Below are 20774 nucleotides of genomic sequence, written 5' to 3'. Positions count from 1 at the left end.
CCTGTACCACGCGCAGCCGCCCGCCCCCGGCCTCCATCACCGTCGAGCAGTGAGATTTTTCCTTTTTTCTTTGGATCCCACCAAAACTAACACAAAAAACACATCTTAGAGCTGGTAGTATTTTTGGGAGGGGGGTTGGGGGGAATATTAGTTACATTTAACATAAACTAACACACCTATTTGAATATTTAAGTGTTAGTTTGCTCTGATCTAACACTAACATAGAGTATCAAACAGGGCCTTTGTCCCGCATCGATCAGGCCTTTTGTTCTTCTTTCTTTCCCTGAGTGGATAGCAGATTCCCAGACTTCTCTAACACGTTGACATCCAGTGGCCCAGATTGGACGACAAAATTCAGCAAAGTTTTGGTCCAAACCGCAAGACAAGTTGTGTGTACTTCGAACGGATTTTCCACTGAATGAACGGAGACCAAGCCACCACGGTCCACGGTCCACGTGGGCCACGAGTCTGACCGCGCCGAACAACACTTGCCCGCAGCGAAGCCGGCAGCCGCGAAAGCCTCCTCTCCCAAATCTCCTTCCTCTCGTCCTCTTCGCGGGCGCACCCGAGATCCTCCTCGTCTGCAGCGATAGGGACCGAACAAATCCCGAGCTGTGAGGCGGCAGAAAACGCGTCGTCGAGGCTCGGATCCCCTGCCAGATCCCGCCCCGCCGGCGCGCCCCGCCACGCCCTCGCCGGGGATCTCGGATCTCTCGCCGACCCGACGGCGCGTTGCGGCCGGTGTGATAGCCCGTCTCCGCGGTGCGGACGGAGTCGACGACGCGGCAACGACCTCGGTTCCCGCCCCGCTGCCAGGTTTGGCTCGTGCGGTCGTGCCCATGGGGGCCCGCGGGCTCGCCGCGCTTGTCGTGCTCCTCCTCGCGGCGGCACTGCTCCCTAACACTGCTTCGGGTTCGGATAGGAGGATTCTGGAAGGCGGGAAGCCCAGCTCCGGCGAGGTGAGAAACCTTGTCATGCAATCCAAGTTAGCATGCTAGATTAGTGCAAAGTCGTCATCAATATTTTAAAGAGAATTCGGATTCAGAGGTTGTTTGCATCTCTCCAGCACGCCCCTGCACCCACCGGCGCTGCAGGCGGATCTCCAAAGGGTGACCCCCCGAAGGAATCTGGGCACTCGTCGGCTGCCGGGCAGACAAGCGAGAGCCACAAGCATCAGAAACCGCCCCCGCCGGCACCGTCACCGCCAAACGATACCAAGGTACCTTCGGCAGAGCAGGGAAAGGAAGGGGGTGAGGTTCAGGCTTCTGTGTCACCGCCACCGCCGTCACCAGTGAAGGAGACTGATTCGCACAAGGACCCTCCTCCAGGAGGTCCAGGATCGAATGGTGAAGGTGAAGTGAATGGTGGGACGAACCCAGAGGACACAGGAAGTCAGGTGAACAAGGAGGAGATGAATAAAATGAAGGAGGTGATGGAGAAGTGTGGTGCCTCACATAAGTGCTCCTCCGGAAAGGAATTCTCTGCTTGCCTGGTTTCTGATAATGGTAATGCCTTGAGTCCTACTGGAAATTCAGTTCTATAATTCATTAGGCCATTGCATTCTGAATTTTTCTGTGTTATCAGATTGCCATGTTAGTAATGTTTGAGGTTTGAGCTGAAACTAGAAGAATGTTAGCTTGAATTGATAGTTCATAAAGGCTCAAATGTATCTTCTATTTAACTTTGGCAAGGGTAAAAGCCACGGGATTCATTTCATGTGTTTTATTCAGAATAATTTTATTAGTGTTCCCTGTTGCATACATAATTTGGTGATTGTATTTACCACGAGATTCTTAGTCGCATATTTGATTGTGCTAATCTTTTGTGGGAAATGCCTCACATTATCTTTGTAGCTAAAATCAAGTTGTCTTAAATCAAGAAAACAGTGAGGCCATAAGATAGTTAACAGGTTGGGATATCCCTAAGTTGTAGAAATTTCAAAGATTTTCCAATGTAAACATAATATGCTCCAACCAACCACTGATGGAGTTTATAAAGTGCATTTCTCATGTGTCATACCATGGTTTACCACCAAAGTGCATCATCCTACTAGAAATCTTATTTTTCATATACTGCTCTTACATTCCTCAGAAGATCAGGACACAGGTCCCACTGGCGGTGACAATAAAAAAAAACTGTACCATGACCCTAGGGGTGCACCTTTTCTATTCATGCCATTATGGACAAGTCAGATGACACTAAATGGTTAATAGCTATGTCCAAATTTAATTTGTAGATCTGGCAGTTTTGTTTCCTAAAACTAGTAACACCAAAAATTTGAACCAATGCTGAAAACAACTATTGATATATAAGCTGAGATTCTCTGAGGGATGATAAAGAAGTTATTTGATACAAACTTGACTTGTTTCTTTGGCCTCCAGATATATCAATAGACAGAAATGAAAATCATAGTATTGACTATGTAACATATGTACGACCTACACTGTCATGAACATAAAATGGGCCTTTTGTTTATCCTTGCAGCTTCAGTTGGGTCATTTGTTATTACTGTCCAGAATGAAGGGCAGAATGAGATTAACGTTACTGTCAAAGAACCGTCAAATATAGATATTAATAAGAAGCCTCTACATCTTGCCAATGGTGCCTTTGGACAGGTATGCAATTTAGTCTTTTACAAGATCCGCTCCACGTTTCATTGAATACACAGGTATTACATATTGTAGTCAATCAGATGGTGTAGATCAGACTCAGGCAACTGCAAACTCATTTCTGGGTCAAATATGGTGTGGCATGTGTTGGTTTTACTTTAGGGCTTAACATAGTTCTCTATTCTTACCTCATGTGTTCATGTGGGAAACTGGGGGGTTGATATCCTGTGCATTCTGTTTGGAATTGACAAGTCACATATGTCTACCAAACTAATTACACTATAATAGGCCTTTGAACACAAAAGTCGAGTCTTTGTTCCATACATATCTGACACAACAACATGCTTATCATATTTCAAGATAAGAGGATAAATGCATGTTTGTCTTAATATAATAATGGTCATTTTTAATTAGTATTCCAGGTTTTCTTGTTCGAAATTTTAGTATATGCGTTGTTGTTTTTATTTTCTTATCCACTAATTTTTTGGGTCCAATTTATATAATCAGATGAACATTACATATATCAGACCAGATGGTTGGAATATTACTTTACATGGTGGAAATGAGAACTGCTCCATACACATCAGGCAGTTGGCAAAGAGGCAGTCGGTTTCTGATTTGCAACAACAGTTTCAAATGTTTGCAGCCTATGCAACACGTTTGAATCCAATATACGGAGCCTACATTTTCGTGTTCACTGTTGTTTTGGTGGGCATTGTGTGCGCCTGCTGCAAGTTTGCAAAGAGAAGAGGCAACGATGGGGTCCCTTACCAGCAGCTTGAGATGGGAGCTCAAGCACCAAACTCTGCAGTGGTGGCCACCACCACAAGCACCACGGATGGCTGGGAAGATGGCTGGGATGATGACTGGGATGATGAAGAAGCACCTGCAAGACCATCAGATAAAAAACCTACTAGCAGTGTCTCAGCAAATGGTCAGTCTTTGAGATCACAGATCAATAGCAAAGATGGTTGGGATGTTGATTGGGATGACTAAGCTCCTTGAACAGAACGTCAAATGTACTTGTGAAATGAGAAAGAAGATATACATCCATCTGAACAACTTGCAGCAAAGAAAGATCCATCTAAACCTGTCACTGAATTTTCTCATGCTTGCCAAAGTGACCCATATCCTGGACGAGTGAAGGATTGCCTCTCTTCATACGGTTTGTACAATAGTATCCCATTATTACTTTTGCCTCTGAGCTGATACACAAACCATTAGTGGCGCAATTCTGATTTTATTTTCTGGTTGTAACACTACAGCGCAGTTTCTTAGTATATGACCAAAACACACATTTTGATTCGATGGAGGTAATCATTCTTTATTGCACATATTTCTGAGTTCCATAATCATGCATGTTGCATGCTTGGACTAGTTGGAAACAGGCCATGCTGAGCTGCCATATCAGATCCGTAATGTGCTTCAAACATGTTTGATACAGCTTGTGTCTGAATTGTGGTAGTACCTATGCACATTGTACTGTCACTTTTAGAGTTGTGCAGGTGCAGGGGCTAGTGGGTGGCCTTTGGACCTTATACTACAGTTCCACTGGTCACCACATTGCCACATGCATTCCTTTTCCTTTTCGCTTTCTCTGTTTGTTCGTTTGCCTTTTGCATTATGCCTGCACCCATTCTCTTGCATCTTCGCACTTTCCATTTCATGTTATATCGACACACTATGGATAAGATCTGTGGAACAGACAGAGTTCGGTGGGTGTGTTTTTTTTCTTCTGAATTTCTTTTGCTTGGTGTGCACATGTATGTCACGACCTGTTTGCAACGATGGTTCTAATTGGTCTATCAATGTCTTTGAGTTAATGTTGTTTATACCCATTCCATTTGGCCATAACTTTTCCAAATATTGTATTTGAGTTTTGAGGCACTACCATGAACTGTTGCTGTACATTATGCTCTAGTGTGTTGTGAGTTGTCCCTAGTATGTTCTTGTATCGAAGTCCAGAGTGGCTGATTGCTCCAATCATTGATACAATTATGCACCGGCCTAGTTCAGGAGCTACCGGCCTGGCTTCAGATTTGGTGCGCAACAGTTCATGTGTAAGAGGGTCTGTTTAGATGAAACGCAAAACTTTTTGCGAAAGAATCTTGCTAATTTGAAGTACTAAATGAAGTCTATTTACAAAACTTTTTGCACAGATGAGTTGTAAATCGCGAGACGAATCTAATGATGCTAATTAATCCATGATTAATCCATAATTAGCGGATGGTTACTGTAGCATCACTGTTGCAAATCATAGATTAAGTAGGCTCATTAGATTCGTCTTGCGATTTATAGCCCATCCATGCAAAAAGTTTTATAAATAGACTTCATTTAGTACTCTATGCATGTGTCGAAATATTCGATGTGACGTTTTTATTGCATTTACGGGGTTTATGGGATGAGAACTAAATAGGGCCTTTGTGGTTAGGTTTTTTTGGGACAGGCATAAAGTTGTTATACTGAGCTTTCTGGTATTATGTTCTTCCTGGCTGCTTCTACTTGACCAGTTCAGTACTGACCAAAGGTGCAGTTGATCTGCTAAAGTGAGAACTTGGCATTGGATGACTTGTGACTTGTTGCTGTATCTGCTAAAATTCTGTTCTGCATTTTTTTTTTTGGTTTTAGGGATATCATATCCGTACTCCTTGTTGGTAACCTCATAGCTACCAAATATTTGTCTGAAACTTTGTTCCTCTAAACGGCCGTTTAGTCTGTTTAAACAGTGTTTAAACAGTAAATAGAGATCACCCGTGTCGTTTAGGCCCTAAACAATGAATTAAACGATTGGGCCGTTTAAACCGGTTTAAACCATTAAAATCCGTCTAAATCGTCTAAACAGAGTCGAGTTAATCATGATTAAAAGAGATAAATATCATTTAATTCATAATTTAGTCAATAGGAGGATTACAAGTACCACAATCAATACCGAACCAAGTATCACCGTATGTGTATGAAATGTTGTGGGATTTAGATTTCTTCCAAAAAGATAATTTAACAGAATAATTACTTTTTACATGTGCAAAAATATAGATTTTCTAGTATATTTGACATTTACGTACATAAATATATATATTTTAACGTTAATATGCCAAACTGTTTAGGCCGTTTAACTCCGTGTAAATACTGTTTAAGCGTTCTAAATACTAAACAAAGGGTGACCGACTGTTTAACGTTTAGGAAAACATTGGTCTGAAATCATCCAACTATTGATTAATCTGTAAATCATCGACCTGCTAAGAACAATGCCTTTAGGTCTGGTAAGAATCTCGAAAATGTTTATTCGTGTAGATCTATTTTTTTTTTCATTTTTTTGGATAAAGACTTGCCGACAAAAAGGGGGGAAAATCAAATTGCAGCTAGGGTGGGGAGTGGAGGCCAGATGTCCAGATCAGGTGGCAACTTTTGCAGCAGAAGGACGAACTGGACTCGCATGGTGGCCTAGTGGGATACAGCAGCTTCTGAAGCTCCGGGGTCCGGGTGGCAGGCCGCGGACATCACCAGAGCTGGTGGCATGGGTGAGATGGGTGGACGACGGCTCTTTTCTTTCCCTACCCCACCTTCCATTTCTCTCAAGCTTTTCTCGCAAGTTTATATGAGGATGTGTCAGGTCCAATGTTAGGCTAGGCGCTAGGCGGTCTCTAGGCGGTGACCCACCGCCTAGAGCCTAGGCGAGCCTAGGCGGTTTTCTAGGCAGTGTTGCATATCAGTTACATCTCTAAAAGAAAAGAAAAACTGGAGACAAATGAGTCTAAAGTTGGATAGAAGGCTCATCAAACCAGCCCAATCCAAATCTCAATCCCACCTAAACCTAGCTCCACCTTATCCATTCGATGCTCCCCACCTCTCCTCTCCTCCACCCGTCGCCTCCTCTGCTGCTCAGACCGCTGCCCGCCCGCCCGCCCGCCCCTGCCTCCTCCACTGCCCAGGCCGCCACCACCCACACGCTCGCCTCTGCCTCCTCTGCTGTACAGGCCGCTGCCCGCACCTGCCCATGCTTCCTCCTCCACAGCCGTCACCCTCGCCGGCACGGATTCGATGCTCCAGCCTCTTCCGCTGCCGCTGCCTGCCCTAGCCTCTCCCGCGGCCCATCCCTGCCTCTTTCTCCGCCGTCGCCACGAGCCGACGTCCCCGCCGCTGAAGCAACTAACATCCGAGCCTCCGCCGCCGTCCCAGCCCACCCACAACGCCTAGGGTACTGCCTACCCCCTAGGCGAGGCGGAACCCCTCCGCCCAGCGATTAGGCGCGCCTAGGCGGCCGCGAACACCGCCTTGTCGAACATTGGTCAGGTCAAATGGTAAATAAGGAAAAAACATCCATCATGTTCAGCCCTAATACATCAAAACATGTGAGGGATCAAGTATTGACAGCGCTGGGTGCCGAGCATACTGCAAAAAATGAAAAGTACCTTGGCCAGCAAATATACATTGGAAAATATAAGCAGCACATGTTCCAGTACATCAAGCAAAGAATTTGGGCAAGAATTCAAGGTTGGCAAGAGAAACTCCTATCCAGAGCAGGGAAGGAGATCATGATTAAAGCGGTAGCACAAGCTATACCAACGCATGCCATGTCATGTTTTGACCTAACAAAAGGTTTGTGCGAACAGATCTCTTCAATGATTGGGAGATACTGGTGGAATCAACAGGACAAAGAAAATAAGATTCATTGGGTAAGCTGGGAGAAAATTACAAGAACAAAGCGGAATGGTGGTCTCGGCTTCCGAGATTTGCATATTTTTAACATAGCTATGTTAGCCAGGCAAGCATGTCGACTATTGATGGTTCCAAATGCTTTATGCTCTCAAGTCCTTCGGGCTAAATATTTTCCAACAGGAAATTTACTAGAAGCTAGGCCGAGGGGAGGAATGTCCTATACATGGCGAAGTATTCTGAAGGGTTTGCAACTTTTGAAGGATGGTTTGATTTGGAGGGTTGGTAATGGCAAGACAATTAATATTCGGAAGGATCCATGGACCATGGATTCCCCGAGGGGATGCAAGAAGGGTCATCACCCCCAAAAGGTGCCTCCATCCTCCAGAAAGTTGAAGAGTTGATTAATCCGGTCACTGAAGATTGGGATGAACAGTGCGAGACACATTCTATGAAGAAGATGCAAATATCATATTGTCACTACCGATCTCTGTTGAGACAGAAGATTTCTTGGCTTGGCACCCAGATCCTAATGGATTTTTTTTAGGGTCACCGGGGGGGTGGTCCCCACCTGAATTTCATTAAAGGACCTTGGGTAGGTCAAAATATTACAAGATTTTCAGCAATAAAACAGAGGAAAAGATACACCCGGATACAACATTGACGCCGCAAAGCCGAAGAACGACGTTGACGCCACACCCATTTCCAGAACATAAGGTACAAGCCGAAGAAACGACCACCAATCGTTGACTAGAGCCGCCATTGAACAACATACTCGCCCAGAGAGCCATGGCCGTTGCACCTCCAAACCATCCTTCGTAGCTACGCCGCTCCGCTGTAACCCTCCATCTGAGGGTCAGGCCAACGGAGTGGGGACTAAAAATGGCAAAAGGTGTGCAAACCAGGACTCACGAGACACGAAGACCCTCCTTGAAGTTGATGGTAACACCTTTCGTAGCACATCCGGGCTCCATCGATCGCCATCCAACGCCATACAAGGGGAGGAAGCCTCGTAGGGGAATGACAGAAGAGATGGAAACACCACCCGGCATAAGATTTGATGACACCATCAACAAGAGGACCATCGACGGAGTAGAGGCGCCAAATGGGGGCACTCGCCGAGCCAAGATGCAAGCCTACGACCTGTATCAGCAGTTCCAAAAGAATGTGCGCAGAAGAAGAACAAAGGTGCCCGGTATCACCAAGAGCCAACGCGTAGCACAACGGAGAGAGCAGATGAACCCAAGCTCCCATGGTTGGTCGAGGACCCTAGCAGACCGTGTGAAGGTGAGACACCCCCTGCACACCGGGCGCAGAGCTTTCGCTGCACGATAGCAGCTGCCACCAACATGGACCGCACCAGCTATCATGGGTATTGTGCGGGAGTCGCAAGACAATGCCTCCATGGAGGGGAACGGCGCCCGCAAGCGTCGTCATTGTCACTGGTTATTGGGAACCAGAGATGATGGCTTTCGCCGGCGACTCCCGGAACACCCGCCCATCGGGCCTTTAGCAAGCTTCTCCAGGCCGGATGTGGCCTTACACGGTGAGGAGCAGCTATGCCCGGTAGCCGGCGTTGGATCCACTCCATTGCTGACCTTGCGGAAGAAACGAGTGGGATGCGCAACCGAGCAAGGCACCCCAGACCGCAGCAGGCCGCCGCCGCGGGAGCAGCACGCATACCGCACCGCCGCCGCCACCGACACCGGGCTGCTTTAGGCCGCTGCCGCGTGAGCTGCAGGCCGGCGCCGCGGGAGCAGCACACAGATAGCAGCTTCCGGCGGGACGAAAGCCTCTGCCCCACCATGTGCAGAAGCAGCAGGTCGCGCTGCGAGCCGCGCCCGGCCGACCCGCTCCCGCCGGAGCAGCAGGCCAAGCAAGGCGGCTGGAAGCGGCTGCCAGCGCAGATCCGGCCAAGATGGCGCCGGATCCGCCCAAAGAGACCTTGGATCTGGCCTCGAGGCGAGCCTCGACACTGCTGGAAGCGGCTGCCAGCGCAGATCCGGCCAAGATGGCGCCAGATCCGCCCAAAGAGACCTCGGATCTGGCCTCGAGGCGAGCCTCGACGCTGCGCGCTCGAACATTGGCGGAGCTCCGAAAATGGTGGAGAGGAGGAGAGGAAATGCGGAGAGATAGCCTTGCCGCCGCCGTCCTCGCTGTGCGCGGGACTTCCCGGCGACTTGCTCTGGCGGCGGCTAGGCCGGAGGGAGAGGGAGGGGGAGGGAAGCCGCGCGGCACTGAGTGCCGCCCGGGTCGCCCGAGGACGACGACGCGGGGGCCGACTTGGGTTTGTTCTGGTCGATCCTAATGGAAAATTTTCTGTTAAATCTGCGTATGTTCTAGGAACAAAGAGGAGGGATCACCAAAATAGCCGTGACACATCCACCTCATATGCAGAAGGAAGGGATTTTGATTGGAGCAAAATATGGAAATTGAATGTGCAAAACAAAATCAAAATATTTGTCTGGCGGATGGCTCATGATGCTTTGCAGGTGAAATTAAACATTGCAAGAAGAGGCGTGGATCTTGATACGCGGTGTCCGATGTACCTAAGGTCTGATGAAGATTCAGGTCATCTATTTTTTAAATGTAAGGCGGTAAAGTTGTGCTGGCGCTTGCTGAATATGGAGGACATAAGAATCATGCTGATGGCAGAAAATTCACCCAAGACAGTGTTGGAGAAAATTTGGGGCTTTAACACAGATAACCAATGTAAAATAATTTTATTTATATGGTGTTGGTGGTCTGCACGTAATAAGACAAGCTCAGGTGAAAGAAAGAAATCTGCGCATGAAGTGGTTAATGACTTTTATTTTCATTTTCAGGTGTGGAGAGATACAACACACACGAGGAAGACTTTAACCTCAAATAGCAAGCCAAAATGGAAAGTCCCACCAGAAGATGTTTACAAGATCAATTGTGATGGAGCTTTTATCCCCGGGATAAATAAAGCTGGATGGGGTTTTGTCATTAGAGATCACACTGGCATGGCGATAGCTGCTGGTGCCGGCTTTGCTAATTTCCTAATGAGGGCTCAGCATGCTTGCTTGTTTGAAAGGTATGGAGTGTGCTGCTGGTGCTGCTGGTTTAAGAATGAGGCGTATTATTTTGGAGACTGATGCATCTTTTGTGGCCAAGGCTTTATCTGCTCCAGGGGTGAACAAATCTATCTTAGCCACATTATTAGGTGATATCAAGGCTTTAATGTATGAGGAATTCTCTGAATGTATTATATCTCATGTATCCCGAGATTGTAATACAGTGGCTGATACTCTGGCGGCTATGGGTTTAAACTGTACGAACGGTCCTTTGCTGTGACAAGGCTGTATATCAAACTGTAACTTTATTGGTGTCTGGTGATAAGCCATGAACACCTGACTAATGGAACTTGTTATCCATTTCAAAAAAAAAGTGGTTAAGCAACTGCCACTGTTTGCTTGGCTGCCGCTTGGTCACTGCTGCCCTTGCTGTTTTACTACTGGTGACAAATGAGAACGTCACGGAGGTTCTTTTTGGTTGTTGCAGCACAAACTACTATAGTAAATTTTGATTAGAGGTATTAAATAAAGCTGGTTTACAAAACTAACTTCACAATTCCTGCGCTATTTCGCGAGACGAATCTAATAAGGTTTTTGACCGCATGATTAGAAGATGATTACTGTAGCCAATCATTGACTAATTACTATTATTAGATTCGTCGCGAAAAATTACACCCATCTATAAAAAAAATTATAAATAAACTTCGTTTAGTACTCTATGCATATAAATTTAGTACTCTATGCATACAAGATTCTTTTTATAGCGCGAGTAGAGCAAGGTGAACCAAACAGATCTAAATTCGAATTGCTTGACACCCGGCAACAACTCCTTTCCTTTCGAAACTTTGATGCGTTGATGCGATCGTCGTTCGGAATCTCCCGGCCCTGGTCTATGAATTTTGAAACCTGTGTCGGGTACTGCAACTGTTCAACAACTGTGTACTACTGCGTGCTCCTCTCGTCCAAATAGTACTAGCAAGTTGCCATTTGTACCATACAAGCGCGAAGTACGCACAAATAAATGGGTGCATAAAAAATGGTTGCAATTTGTAGCCACGCAAAGAAGTTCACATCAATAAACAGTCAAATTTCACATAATTGCCACGTGGCCACGTTCAAAGCCGGGCCTAACGAGTGGATGGTCGTTATGTTTAATGATGCTAGAACTGGTTTAGTAAAGTATGAGTTCATAGCATTGCCGGTTCCCTTTATCAAGCTTTTTTATTAGGAGGTCCAGCTGGACGGCGAGCATATATATCTCCTTGACGGTATGCATTCCGCCCTTTGTTCTGGGCTGAGAACACTCCTCGTTCCAGTCCTGGTTGGAGACCATCTTCTCGATTAAGGTCGTAGCCTTGACAATTGTCAGGTCGAGATAGGCTCCTCCAACAGTAGCATCAAGGTGGGCTCTGGATGTAGTCGTTAGCCTGTTGTAGAAGCTTTGGAGCACGAGCCACATGTCCATTCATGATGAGGACAGGCGAGTATATATTCTTGCAATCTCTCCCAAGTTTCTGAGATGGATTCCATCCTCGTCTGCTGGAAACTTGAAATTCTTCCACGTAGGGCATTGGTTTTGCCTAACGGGAAGAATTTAGCGAGGAACGCAGTGGAACACTTGTCCCACGTGCTGACGGCTTCCTTGTTCTGATAAAACCACTGTTTCGCTTTCCCCAGGAGGGAGAAAGAAAACAGGCGGAGCCTGATGGCATCAGCCGTAACGCCCCGTATGGTTACGGTCTTACAAAGCTCCAGGAAGTTCTGGAGATGGGCGTTAGCGTCCTCATTCGGCTTGCCACAGAATGGGCTAGCTTGCGCCATGTTTATGAGACTGGACTTCAGCTCAAAGTTCACGTCCCCAACCTCAACGTTGGGTCCAGTTGCCACATTGACAGCTGAGGGGACGGAGAAGTCGCGGAGAGTCTTTGTAACACCCCAGTGTTAATTGCGATGCTAATCATGTGCTTAAACCGCTGATTACGGACTTAAGCTCATCGTTAGCGTTAATTGGGTTTGCGCGATAAACATTGGTTTAGCAGTGTTCGATCGCGTTTTTGTCTCTGATCCGAGCTTCAATTCAACTTTCGCCCAAAAGCAAAGTTGTAGATTTTTTCGTCCTCTACAACTTTTATTTTGGCCAAATTTCAAGTTGCTATATGAAATTTGGAGTTTCAGCCAGTTAAAAACGAGTCAAAATCATTCAACTGTGTCACTGTTTCTCCACTGTGACGCCCATACCACGACCGACCACCGGCAACTCCACGCGTCGACCGGCGGCGATCCTCGCTCTCCGCGCGGGCGCGTTCTATCCCTTCCCGAGGCCACGTTGCCCTTATCCAGTCCCGGTTCCGTCTCCGTTTTCCCCTCCCCATCGTCTTCTCCCTCGGGCTCACGCCGAGCAAGCCGAGCAGAGCAGAGCTCGCTGCCGGAGCTGCCCCGGCCAACCCTCACCGCCCTGCCTCGTTTCCTTTCGCCCAGTACCGCGCGAGCTCGCCCCGAACCTCCTCCATCCATCCATGAACGCGGCCATGCCCTATCCCGACCGAATCGAACCCGCGACCGCCGGCCACCATTGACAGCCCCGTCGAGCTCCGCCCCCCTCTCATCGAGTTCCACTTTCCGACCTCCCTTCGCTCAAATCGAGTCGCCGGTGAGCTTCTCCGCACGCCCCTCTTCCTTCTCGACCTTTTCCCCAATCGATTCCGCGGTCGCCATTGTCAATTTTGCCGCTGCGCCGCCGTGTGCGCCATGCCGCCGCCGTGCTCCCGCCGCAGGCTGCCTCCGCACGGGTCCCAGCTGTGCGGCCGCGCGCCCCCGCTCCGCCGGGCCCTTCTGACCGCGACGCGCCCCGCCCCTCGCCGGTCTGCGCCGCCGCCGGCGAGAACGCCGCGCGCCCCCGCCGCAGCAAGCCGCCCCCGCCCCGCGCGCTTCCCGCCCCGCCGCGCGTGCGCCCTGGGCTGTCTCCCCGCGCGCCCCCTGCTCGGCCGCCGCGCGGGCCTCCCTGCGCGCGAGCCCGCCGGCCGGCCGGCTCTCGGCCGCCGTGCGCGCGCCATGCGCCGCCGGCGTGCGTGGCCGGGCAGGCCAAGCAGAGCAGAGGAGCTCCCCTCCCTCCCTTTATTTGGATGACGAGTGGGGCCCATGGCTCCAGTTTTGTTTTTCTTTTTTGTTGTTTTCAGCTGAAAAGTTTGATAATTTCTACAAAAATGCAGAAAAATCCTAAAAATGCAAACCTAATTTTGTTAGGTTTCTAAAAGCAAGATCTTCAGAAGAAAAATACCTATGCTTGTGAAATGTCATTTTTTACCCCTGCTAAAATTATGGTTTGAGTTTAAGCTAGTTTATTTTGTATCAGTTGTTTGGTTTGTCTAAAAATCCTGAAATTTTTATTGTAGCTTACTCTTTGTATGGGTAGTCCACTGAAAAATTTCCAGGTGCATGGTCTATGTGCATGTGTGTGGATCTATTTGTGTTTGATTTCTTTTCATTTCGATAATTCTTGTTGCTAGTTATAGTTTCATGCATGGCATATTTTATTCGTGTAGACGCTGAAACCGACATCGCCTGCGAGCTGATCGCTGAGCCGATCCAGGAGCCGCAAGCGGGAGAGCAGCAGGAGGACGTAGTCGAACACGCTCCCGAAGAAATCGCTAACCCCGCTGACCTGCAAGGCAAGCCCCGGAGCATATCCCTTATTTTAATTATTCCATGTTATACTTTAAGTATTGTGCATTTACATTTAAGGAATTGATTGGAACCATAGATGCATAATCTTGTATACCCAGTGTCCTTACTAGTGCAGTTATCGTTAGCACCGCTATGCTTAAGTAAACCGGTAGAAGACGGGTGATTTCCTGTCACCCGCGAGATATAGGGTTGTTACTTCAGGCAGTGTTATGAGAATTAATGCTATGAGAATGGAAATGGAGACCGGGCGGAGGGAAAGTTGGACATGTTTATGGATTAAGGAAAGTTGAGTCTCCGCCTGTGTCGATTGAGGACCGTTCCGTTGTTGGCCCTTTGACTGAGGATTGAACAGTACTAACCACATGCCAGAAGGAGGAGGTAGTCGAAACCGGTAAGCTAATTACCTAAATTGCGTCGGAATCTGGGTCTCGACCTGCGATGCTGGGTAGGGTTGACGGATGGTGAAGTAGCCCACGGGTTCACTGGGTGTTCGCATGTGCGGGGCTCATCATCCGGGTGTTTGCGGGCTTGATTCAGACTTCGGGGTAATTGTGGGAACAGTTGACGTATGTGGCCCGACGGGGTTTTCACGTGTCGTGTGAGTTAGGTCCACCTTGCAAGGTTAAATCGGATCGATTCGCCGTGACTCGCGGATATGAGAGCCTTGGTCAATGCGTCGCATCGTAGTAAGGATTTAAAGGTCAGAAAGAGAAAAGTTGGACTTTTGTTGATATTCTTGAAAAGATAATATGATTAACCATGTGTGCTCTAGAGAATTAGGCAAATCTAGTTTCTAGCTATCAACACAATTGGAGCTAAAATATTGAAAGTAAGGATCCAGTTTTAGTAGCTTTTCAGCAAAATAACCCAGAGTCAAAGAGCTGTGCATGTCTAGATAATGGGCTAAGTATACCCATAGACGGGTAAGCCTTGCTGAGTATTAGAATACTCAGGGTTTGGTTGTAACCCTTCTGAGCAGGTTGTATTCCGGAAGACTTCGAGGAAATCGGTGCGTCCTGGAGTGGTCAGCCTCTTCCTCCAGGTTGGACGTTCGAGTGGGTTCCGCCTTCTCCGTGAAGTGCAGGCAGGTGAGCCTCACATCAGTGGGCAAGATGTGAAGCTCGTCTTTTGTCATCGACGTTATCTACCGTGCGGTATTTTGAAGCTTGTTTCAAACTGTTTGTATTTTTCCGCTGCGTTTAAACTCTGTATTCGAAGTGTAACTCTGGCTTGTAAAACTTTATTGTAAATTAATTTTGAAGACTTTTGTTTAACTCTGGTTGTAAGTTAAGTTTGAAAACCTTGGTTGCTTGTAATCACCTGTGCTCGTCTTTTGGCGAGAGTTCCTGTGCAATCGATCCTGGTTAAAGCAGGCAGTCTGAGTGTACTGGTGAAGTGCAGTAGCGGAGGATTAAGTTAAATGGTTAGTTAGTGCACTTGATCGGTATTATTTGGACTGTTCTGTGACAGTCTTCTCAGCCATGAGTTCAGTGATTGATGGTGCTTGGGAAGCTGGTTCGCTTGTTGACTGCGAGATCGGAGGAGGAACGACGCGAGGTCGGACCCTTCTCACAAGCTTCTCGGGATTTTCAACAAAGTTAGTCGGCAAGGAGAAACCAGACATACACTACCCTGTTTTCATCCAATCAGGAGAAAACAAAAAGATAAACACATTAGCCTGTATAACCAGTAGCTACCTCTTACTTATATTGCCATGTTTATATACTAGGAGTGGTTAGTTCCTAGCAACGGCGCCTCGAAGATGTCGTGTGGTATGTCTTAACATTTACAGAAGGATCCGCAAGCACACGGATATACCGTTGTAACATTTCACCCAGAAGTATTCAGGGTATCATTATTTATATTTTCCCAAGGGATGGCTAGGTTGTGTAAAGTGTATTTACTTAGTTGCATAACCATGACACGTATGAAGTAAGATGAAGACCACTGACTATACAAGGGTAAGTGATAAATAAAGGATAATCAGGGGTAATGTGACACACACAAAACAGCCAAATCTCATGAATAAAGAATAAACAAGCAATCCTAAAGTTAGTGGGAGCATAGGCAAAGATTCTTAGTATACTATTCATGTTAGTGGATAAGTTATGTTAGTCACATTGATTAGAGCTGTAGGTGCCGGAAAATTAGGGACACGGGGAGAATGACCCGCACTGGAGAACATCCAATCCCGTTTCATCTTTGCATGAACTCCTACACCGTACCCGAACGTCGTGGAGTACACTAACCGAGAAGCAGCTTCCCGGCGGACCGACAGGGCTGTCACCACCTGCAGTCTACCCCAGTCACACCATGGAGCACCGTCATATCCGAGGAATTCCACATACCCGGGCACCATGCCCGCATATGAGGTCACTACCCTAGCACCCCCGGGCCTCCCACCCTTCGGATGGACAGGTAAGATGCTAAGACAAGCCCGAAAGCACAACGAACCGATATCCTTACCCAGATCATCTGGTCTAAGCAAGCAACTAGAATAACTTGATGAAGCACAGATCAAGGCTAAGCATGCTACTAACATAGTAAGATAACCAAGAACGAACTCAATATGAATAGCATAAAGAAAATCGGAATACAAAGCTGTAGGATCAAGATCACCGACTAGAGGGGGGTGAATAGGCGGTTTAAAATCTAAAAGCAATAACACTAGAGAAATTTAATTAGTAACAAAGGAAAGCCCTATGTCATGCTACTACTATCTCTAGATGGGTTTGCAACCTAGGGTGACAAGATACAAATCAAGCTCTAGTAAAGTAAATTGCTCAAAGTAAAAACAAGAATTAAAATGAGCAAGACAAGTAATTAAGTTTGACACAAGAATTTATCCCGTGGTGTCGATAACTTTCCGGTCACCCCTAATCCACGTTGAGGCGGATTCCAAGAATCAATTGCTCCTCTATCAAGAACCTCTTGATCTTGAGCTGGATTGAATCAAGGAACCGCTCCACACCTTGATTCCACTAGAGTTGCTCTTCACCACTCCGGTGAGGTGAGCACAAAACCTCTCACAACCGAAATCGGGGCTCCTCAACAATCTCCTTGGAGGTGCTCCATGAAATCCTCTTCTCCAAGCCGTCTAGGGAGCGGCAACTCCCAAGAGTAACAAGTTGATGACACTTGCTTGAAGTTTCTCTAGTGCCACAAAGCTCAAACTATTGACGCAAAGCACTAGAAGGCCCTCACACTCTCAAGAATACAATCTCTAAGTAAGTGTGTGTGAGAGAGGGATGCCTTAGCTCTATGATGTCAAGTATGCAGTCCAAAAGGCCAAGAGAGACACCCAATGGCCGGGCATTGGGTATATATAGACACCCCTTCAAAAACTAGCCGTTACACTCTTTTCTGCGAAGTCGCGGACTGTCCGCGTTTCAAAAACAGGACTGTCCGCCGTTATAAACCAGTGAGTCAGAGTGCATTTAATGCGTGTCAGAACTAGCTGTTACAGCCCTGGCGGACCGTCCGCACCCCAGGGGCGGACAGTCCGCGGTTATGAGATCTGACTCACCAGAGACAAACATGCTCTATGGTACAAAATCGAATTAGCATGCGGACCGTCCGCACCCCAAGGGCAGACCGTCCTCAGTTCACTTTTCAGCCCAAACCAGAGAAACAACCTCTCTGGTACAAATCTGAGATTAGCCGGCGGACCGTCCGCGCCCCATGGGCGGACTGTCCGCCGTTCAACTTTGAAGCCCACCAGAGAGACACCCTCTCTGGTACATTTTTTGAAATAAAGTGGCGGACCGTCCGCCCACCTGGGCCGGACCATCCGCGAGCCCACCAGAGCCTTTGCAAGCTCTCTGGAACAGGCGCGGACTGTCCTCCCCTCAGGTGCGGACTGTCCGCCGTTACTCAGTCAGCTCTCAAACTTAGTCTTTTTCAAATCTTTTCAAAACGCCGTTAGCCCTCATGCATGCAACTAAACATTTTGAGCAAAATGGCACTAAAGACCCGTCAAGCATGAGTACACAACCCCTCTTGATAATACGGCTATCTATCTGTCGGTACCCTATAACAGGGATACCCACTCTTACTGCGGCAAGGCAGGACCCGCGTAGTTATCCGTAACTGCGCGCAAAGGACAGAGTAGCCAGGCCCCACGGGTCAGGCTCTTTCCTCTCCAAGCCAGTGGCGCCGGACCCATCCTCTGCCTGGGGATGGGTCCGGAGACGCCACATGTCCCTAAGGAAGGAAAACTCCGAGCTGACAGCCGAGGCCGCGGACACCCCATAGGGGTCCGGGACCTCCTGCGTCCATCCGGACCTCTCTTACCGCGTGGGGGTCCGGAGCCGCCACGTGACCCGGAGGCGCTGGCGCGGACAAGTGCGCAAGTCTTCCGCTGGAAGACTTACGCACCCACCACATTTAATACAGATGGTTGAGGCGTGCTCTGTCGCCGCAGCACGCGGGACAGCCTTTGTCAGGCCTCACTGTGCACCGCGTATTACCAAGGTACACAGTGTAGCCGCCTGTGCCGCACCCGCGTAGAGCCCGTCTATCGCATTAATTGGATACGACGGCACGTCACTTTTCCATCATGCCTCCTACGCCGCAAGCTACGCGGCCCGTTCAGCTACGTGGCAGGCAACGCCGCTAGCTATGTCTGGCGCCACTCCGACAAGACAGCGCCCTGGACACGCCGGACGGAGGATTTCGGGAGCAGGCAATGGAATCCAGGAGAGGGATCTCCTTCGCCTGCGACGCCATAATTATGAACAATACGTTATCTTGTACTGCATCGTTGGGCCCACCTGTCGGGGTCCCAACGGCCATGTACGCGCCCCCTTGAGATATAAAAGGGAGGCGCTCGCTGTACACAAGAAGGACACAGGCTCCCCAGACACACACAAGCTCTCGCGAACTCTCTCGAGGCAAGGCAATACAACACACAGTGTACGTAGGGTATTACGCTCCGGCGGCCCAAACCACTCTAATCCCGCTGTGTTCATCGTGTTCTTGAGCAAGATCGAACTAGGACTAGCTATCCCCTGAGTACACACCCTCTGGGCTTAGGCGGGTGCCTTCCGCCACCCGGCTGTGGTTTGCAGCACCACGACATTTGGCGCGTCAGGTAGGGGAACGCACAGCCGGATGGCGGAACGCACCCGCCTATTCCCTGAGGGGAAGTACTCAGGGAAGTGACAAGCTATTAGGCCGATCTAGCTCGGGGGCAAGAATGCAAGAAAACTCGAGGATTTTAGAGTGGTTCGGGACGCAGGAGCGTAATATCCTACGTCCACTTGAGAGTAGTATTGCTCTTGTGTCCGTGGATGAGTCTATCCTCTGCCTTCTAGTCCTCTTCTGGACTTGACCCTTTCTCTAACGGGCGTCTCTCCTTTTATAGAGCAAGGAGGGCGCGTACACAGGTGTTGGACCCCGACAGGTGGCCCCAACATGGATGTATACTATAGACACTAATGGAGCTACAGTGATGGAGAATCTCTTGCTGGATCCACTTTATCGTCTTGTCGACTCTCTAACCGAGGGGGGTCTTCTACTATCCCATCGGCGGGACGCCCGTTGAGGTAGTGTAGGTTGCGGCGTAGATTGTTGGGTCTACCACATAGGCGTTATGATACTCCATCGCCGAGTTGTCGTGTCTAACTGGCGCGGCAGACTAACGCCAGCGGTGTGAGTGGCGCCAGCGGCTGTATTGTGCACCTTGGTAATGCGCGACCAACAGTACAGCCTGGCCAAAGTCTCCTCGGGCTCTGCCATGGCAGAATGCTTCTGAACCACTCGCATTAAATGAAATGCGGTAGGTGAGCAAGTCTTCCAGAGGAAGCTTGGTAGCCGTGCGCGTGCTTGCGGACACGTGGCGGCTCCGGACCCCCCATGCGGGGTGTCTGTTCCCTCCCGGTGAGGGGTCCGGATAGTATATGGGGTCCGGGACCCCGCGGGGGGTCCGGGGTCCCCGGCCGATTTGGTCCTGAGTGCTTTCTTCTCCAGGACACGTGGTGACACCGGACCTGTCCCGAGCGGGGCTGTTGGTCCGGTGAGATGGAGCCGGACCCCAGGGATCCGGCTGCTCAGCTCCTTAGGACGTAGTTACGGATAACTACACGAGTCTTGCCATAGCAAGAGGGGGTACCCCAGTCCTGAGGTACCGACACTATCCAACAAATCCGGTCACTTTTCATCCACTAAACGCCTTGTGACCGGTAAAATGCAAAAGCCCTATTTTATACCTTTGCCTTGAGCCCGAGCTTTGCTCATCATCTCCAAAACTCCATACGTTCACAACCAAATCTCTTTCATCCGTGGATCAACCTATACTCATTATCTCAAATGAAATCGTTAATCCACAAACCGTTGTCATTAATTACCAAAACTCGAATTAGGGGCCTAGATGCTTTCAATCTCCCCCTTTTTGGTAATTGATGACAAAACTAAATTTTGGAGTGATAAAAGTATTCAAGTCAACTTTATACACTAGGCATAAGGTGGACTTGGAATTGAACTTTGGAAGAACTTACTCATTTTCTTGAAAATTTCAGAATATGTATGAATAAATTCACCAAGTTCGATGAGTAGAGAGAACTCCCCTTGATATGTGCATATAAATTTGCATGAATACCAAGTACACACACACACACACACACACACACACATATATATATATATATATATATATTTGAAACTTTTGACGGAGTTTTCCCTACAAGTGGAAATCGAGGCATACAAGATACAAGGTATATATGATATGAATTTTAGCTTGGTTAGCACAACCTCACAACCACAAGATGAACATAAATAGATAAGAGTAACA

The 20774-nt window shown here is 48.2% G+C and overlaps 1 protein-coding gene and 1 non-coding gene across 2 annotated transcripts; both read left to right on the top strand.

The window, feature by feature from the left end:
• The first annotated feature begins 508 nt into the window (after window positions 1-508).
• LOC120665148 lies at window positions 509-3943 on the top strand. The gene is made up of 4 exons (XM_039944609.1): window positions 509-959; window positions 1067-1505; window positions 2485-2615; window positions 3117-3943. Exons 1-4 carry the CDS (start codon window positions 840-842, stop codon window positions 3603-3605), a joined length of 1179 nt encoding a protein of 392 aa, XP_039800543.1. The 5' UTR covers window positions 509-839; the 3' UTR covers window positions 3606-3943.
• A 7819-nt stretch (window positions 3944-11762) lies between these two features.
• Window positions 11763-11868, top strand: LOC120668179. The gene has a single exon (XR_005672278.1). It is a non-coding gene; the product is annotated as a small nucleolar RNA R71 (small nucleolar RNA).
• Window positions 11869-20774: the final 8906 nt, after the last annotated feature.

The sequence above is a fragment of the Panicum virgatum genome, chromosome 3N (genome assembly GCF_016808335.1).
Source record: "Panicum virgatum strain AP13 chromosome 3N, P.virgatum_v5, whole genome shotgun sequence".
In the NCBI taxonomy this organism is placed as follows: Eukaryota; Viridiplantae; Streptophyta; class Magnoliopsida; order Poales; family Poaceae; genus Panicum; species Panicum virgatum.
Note: the sequence above shows the minus strand (reverse complement) of the source record. Positions and strands in the feature narration are given on the sequence as shown.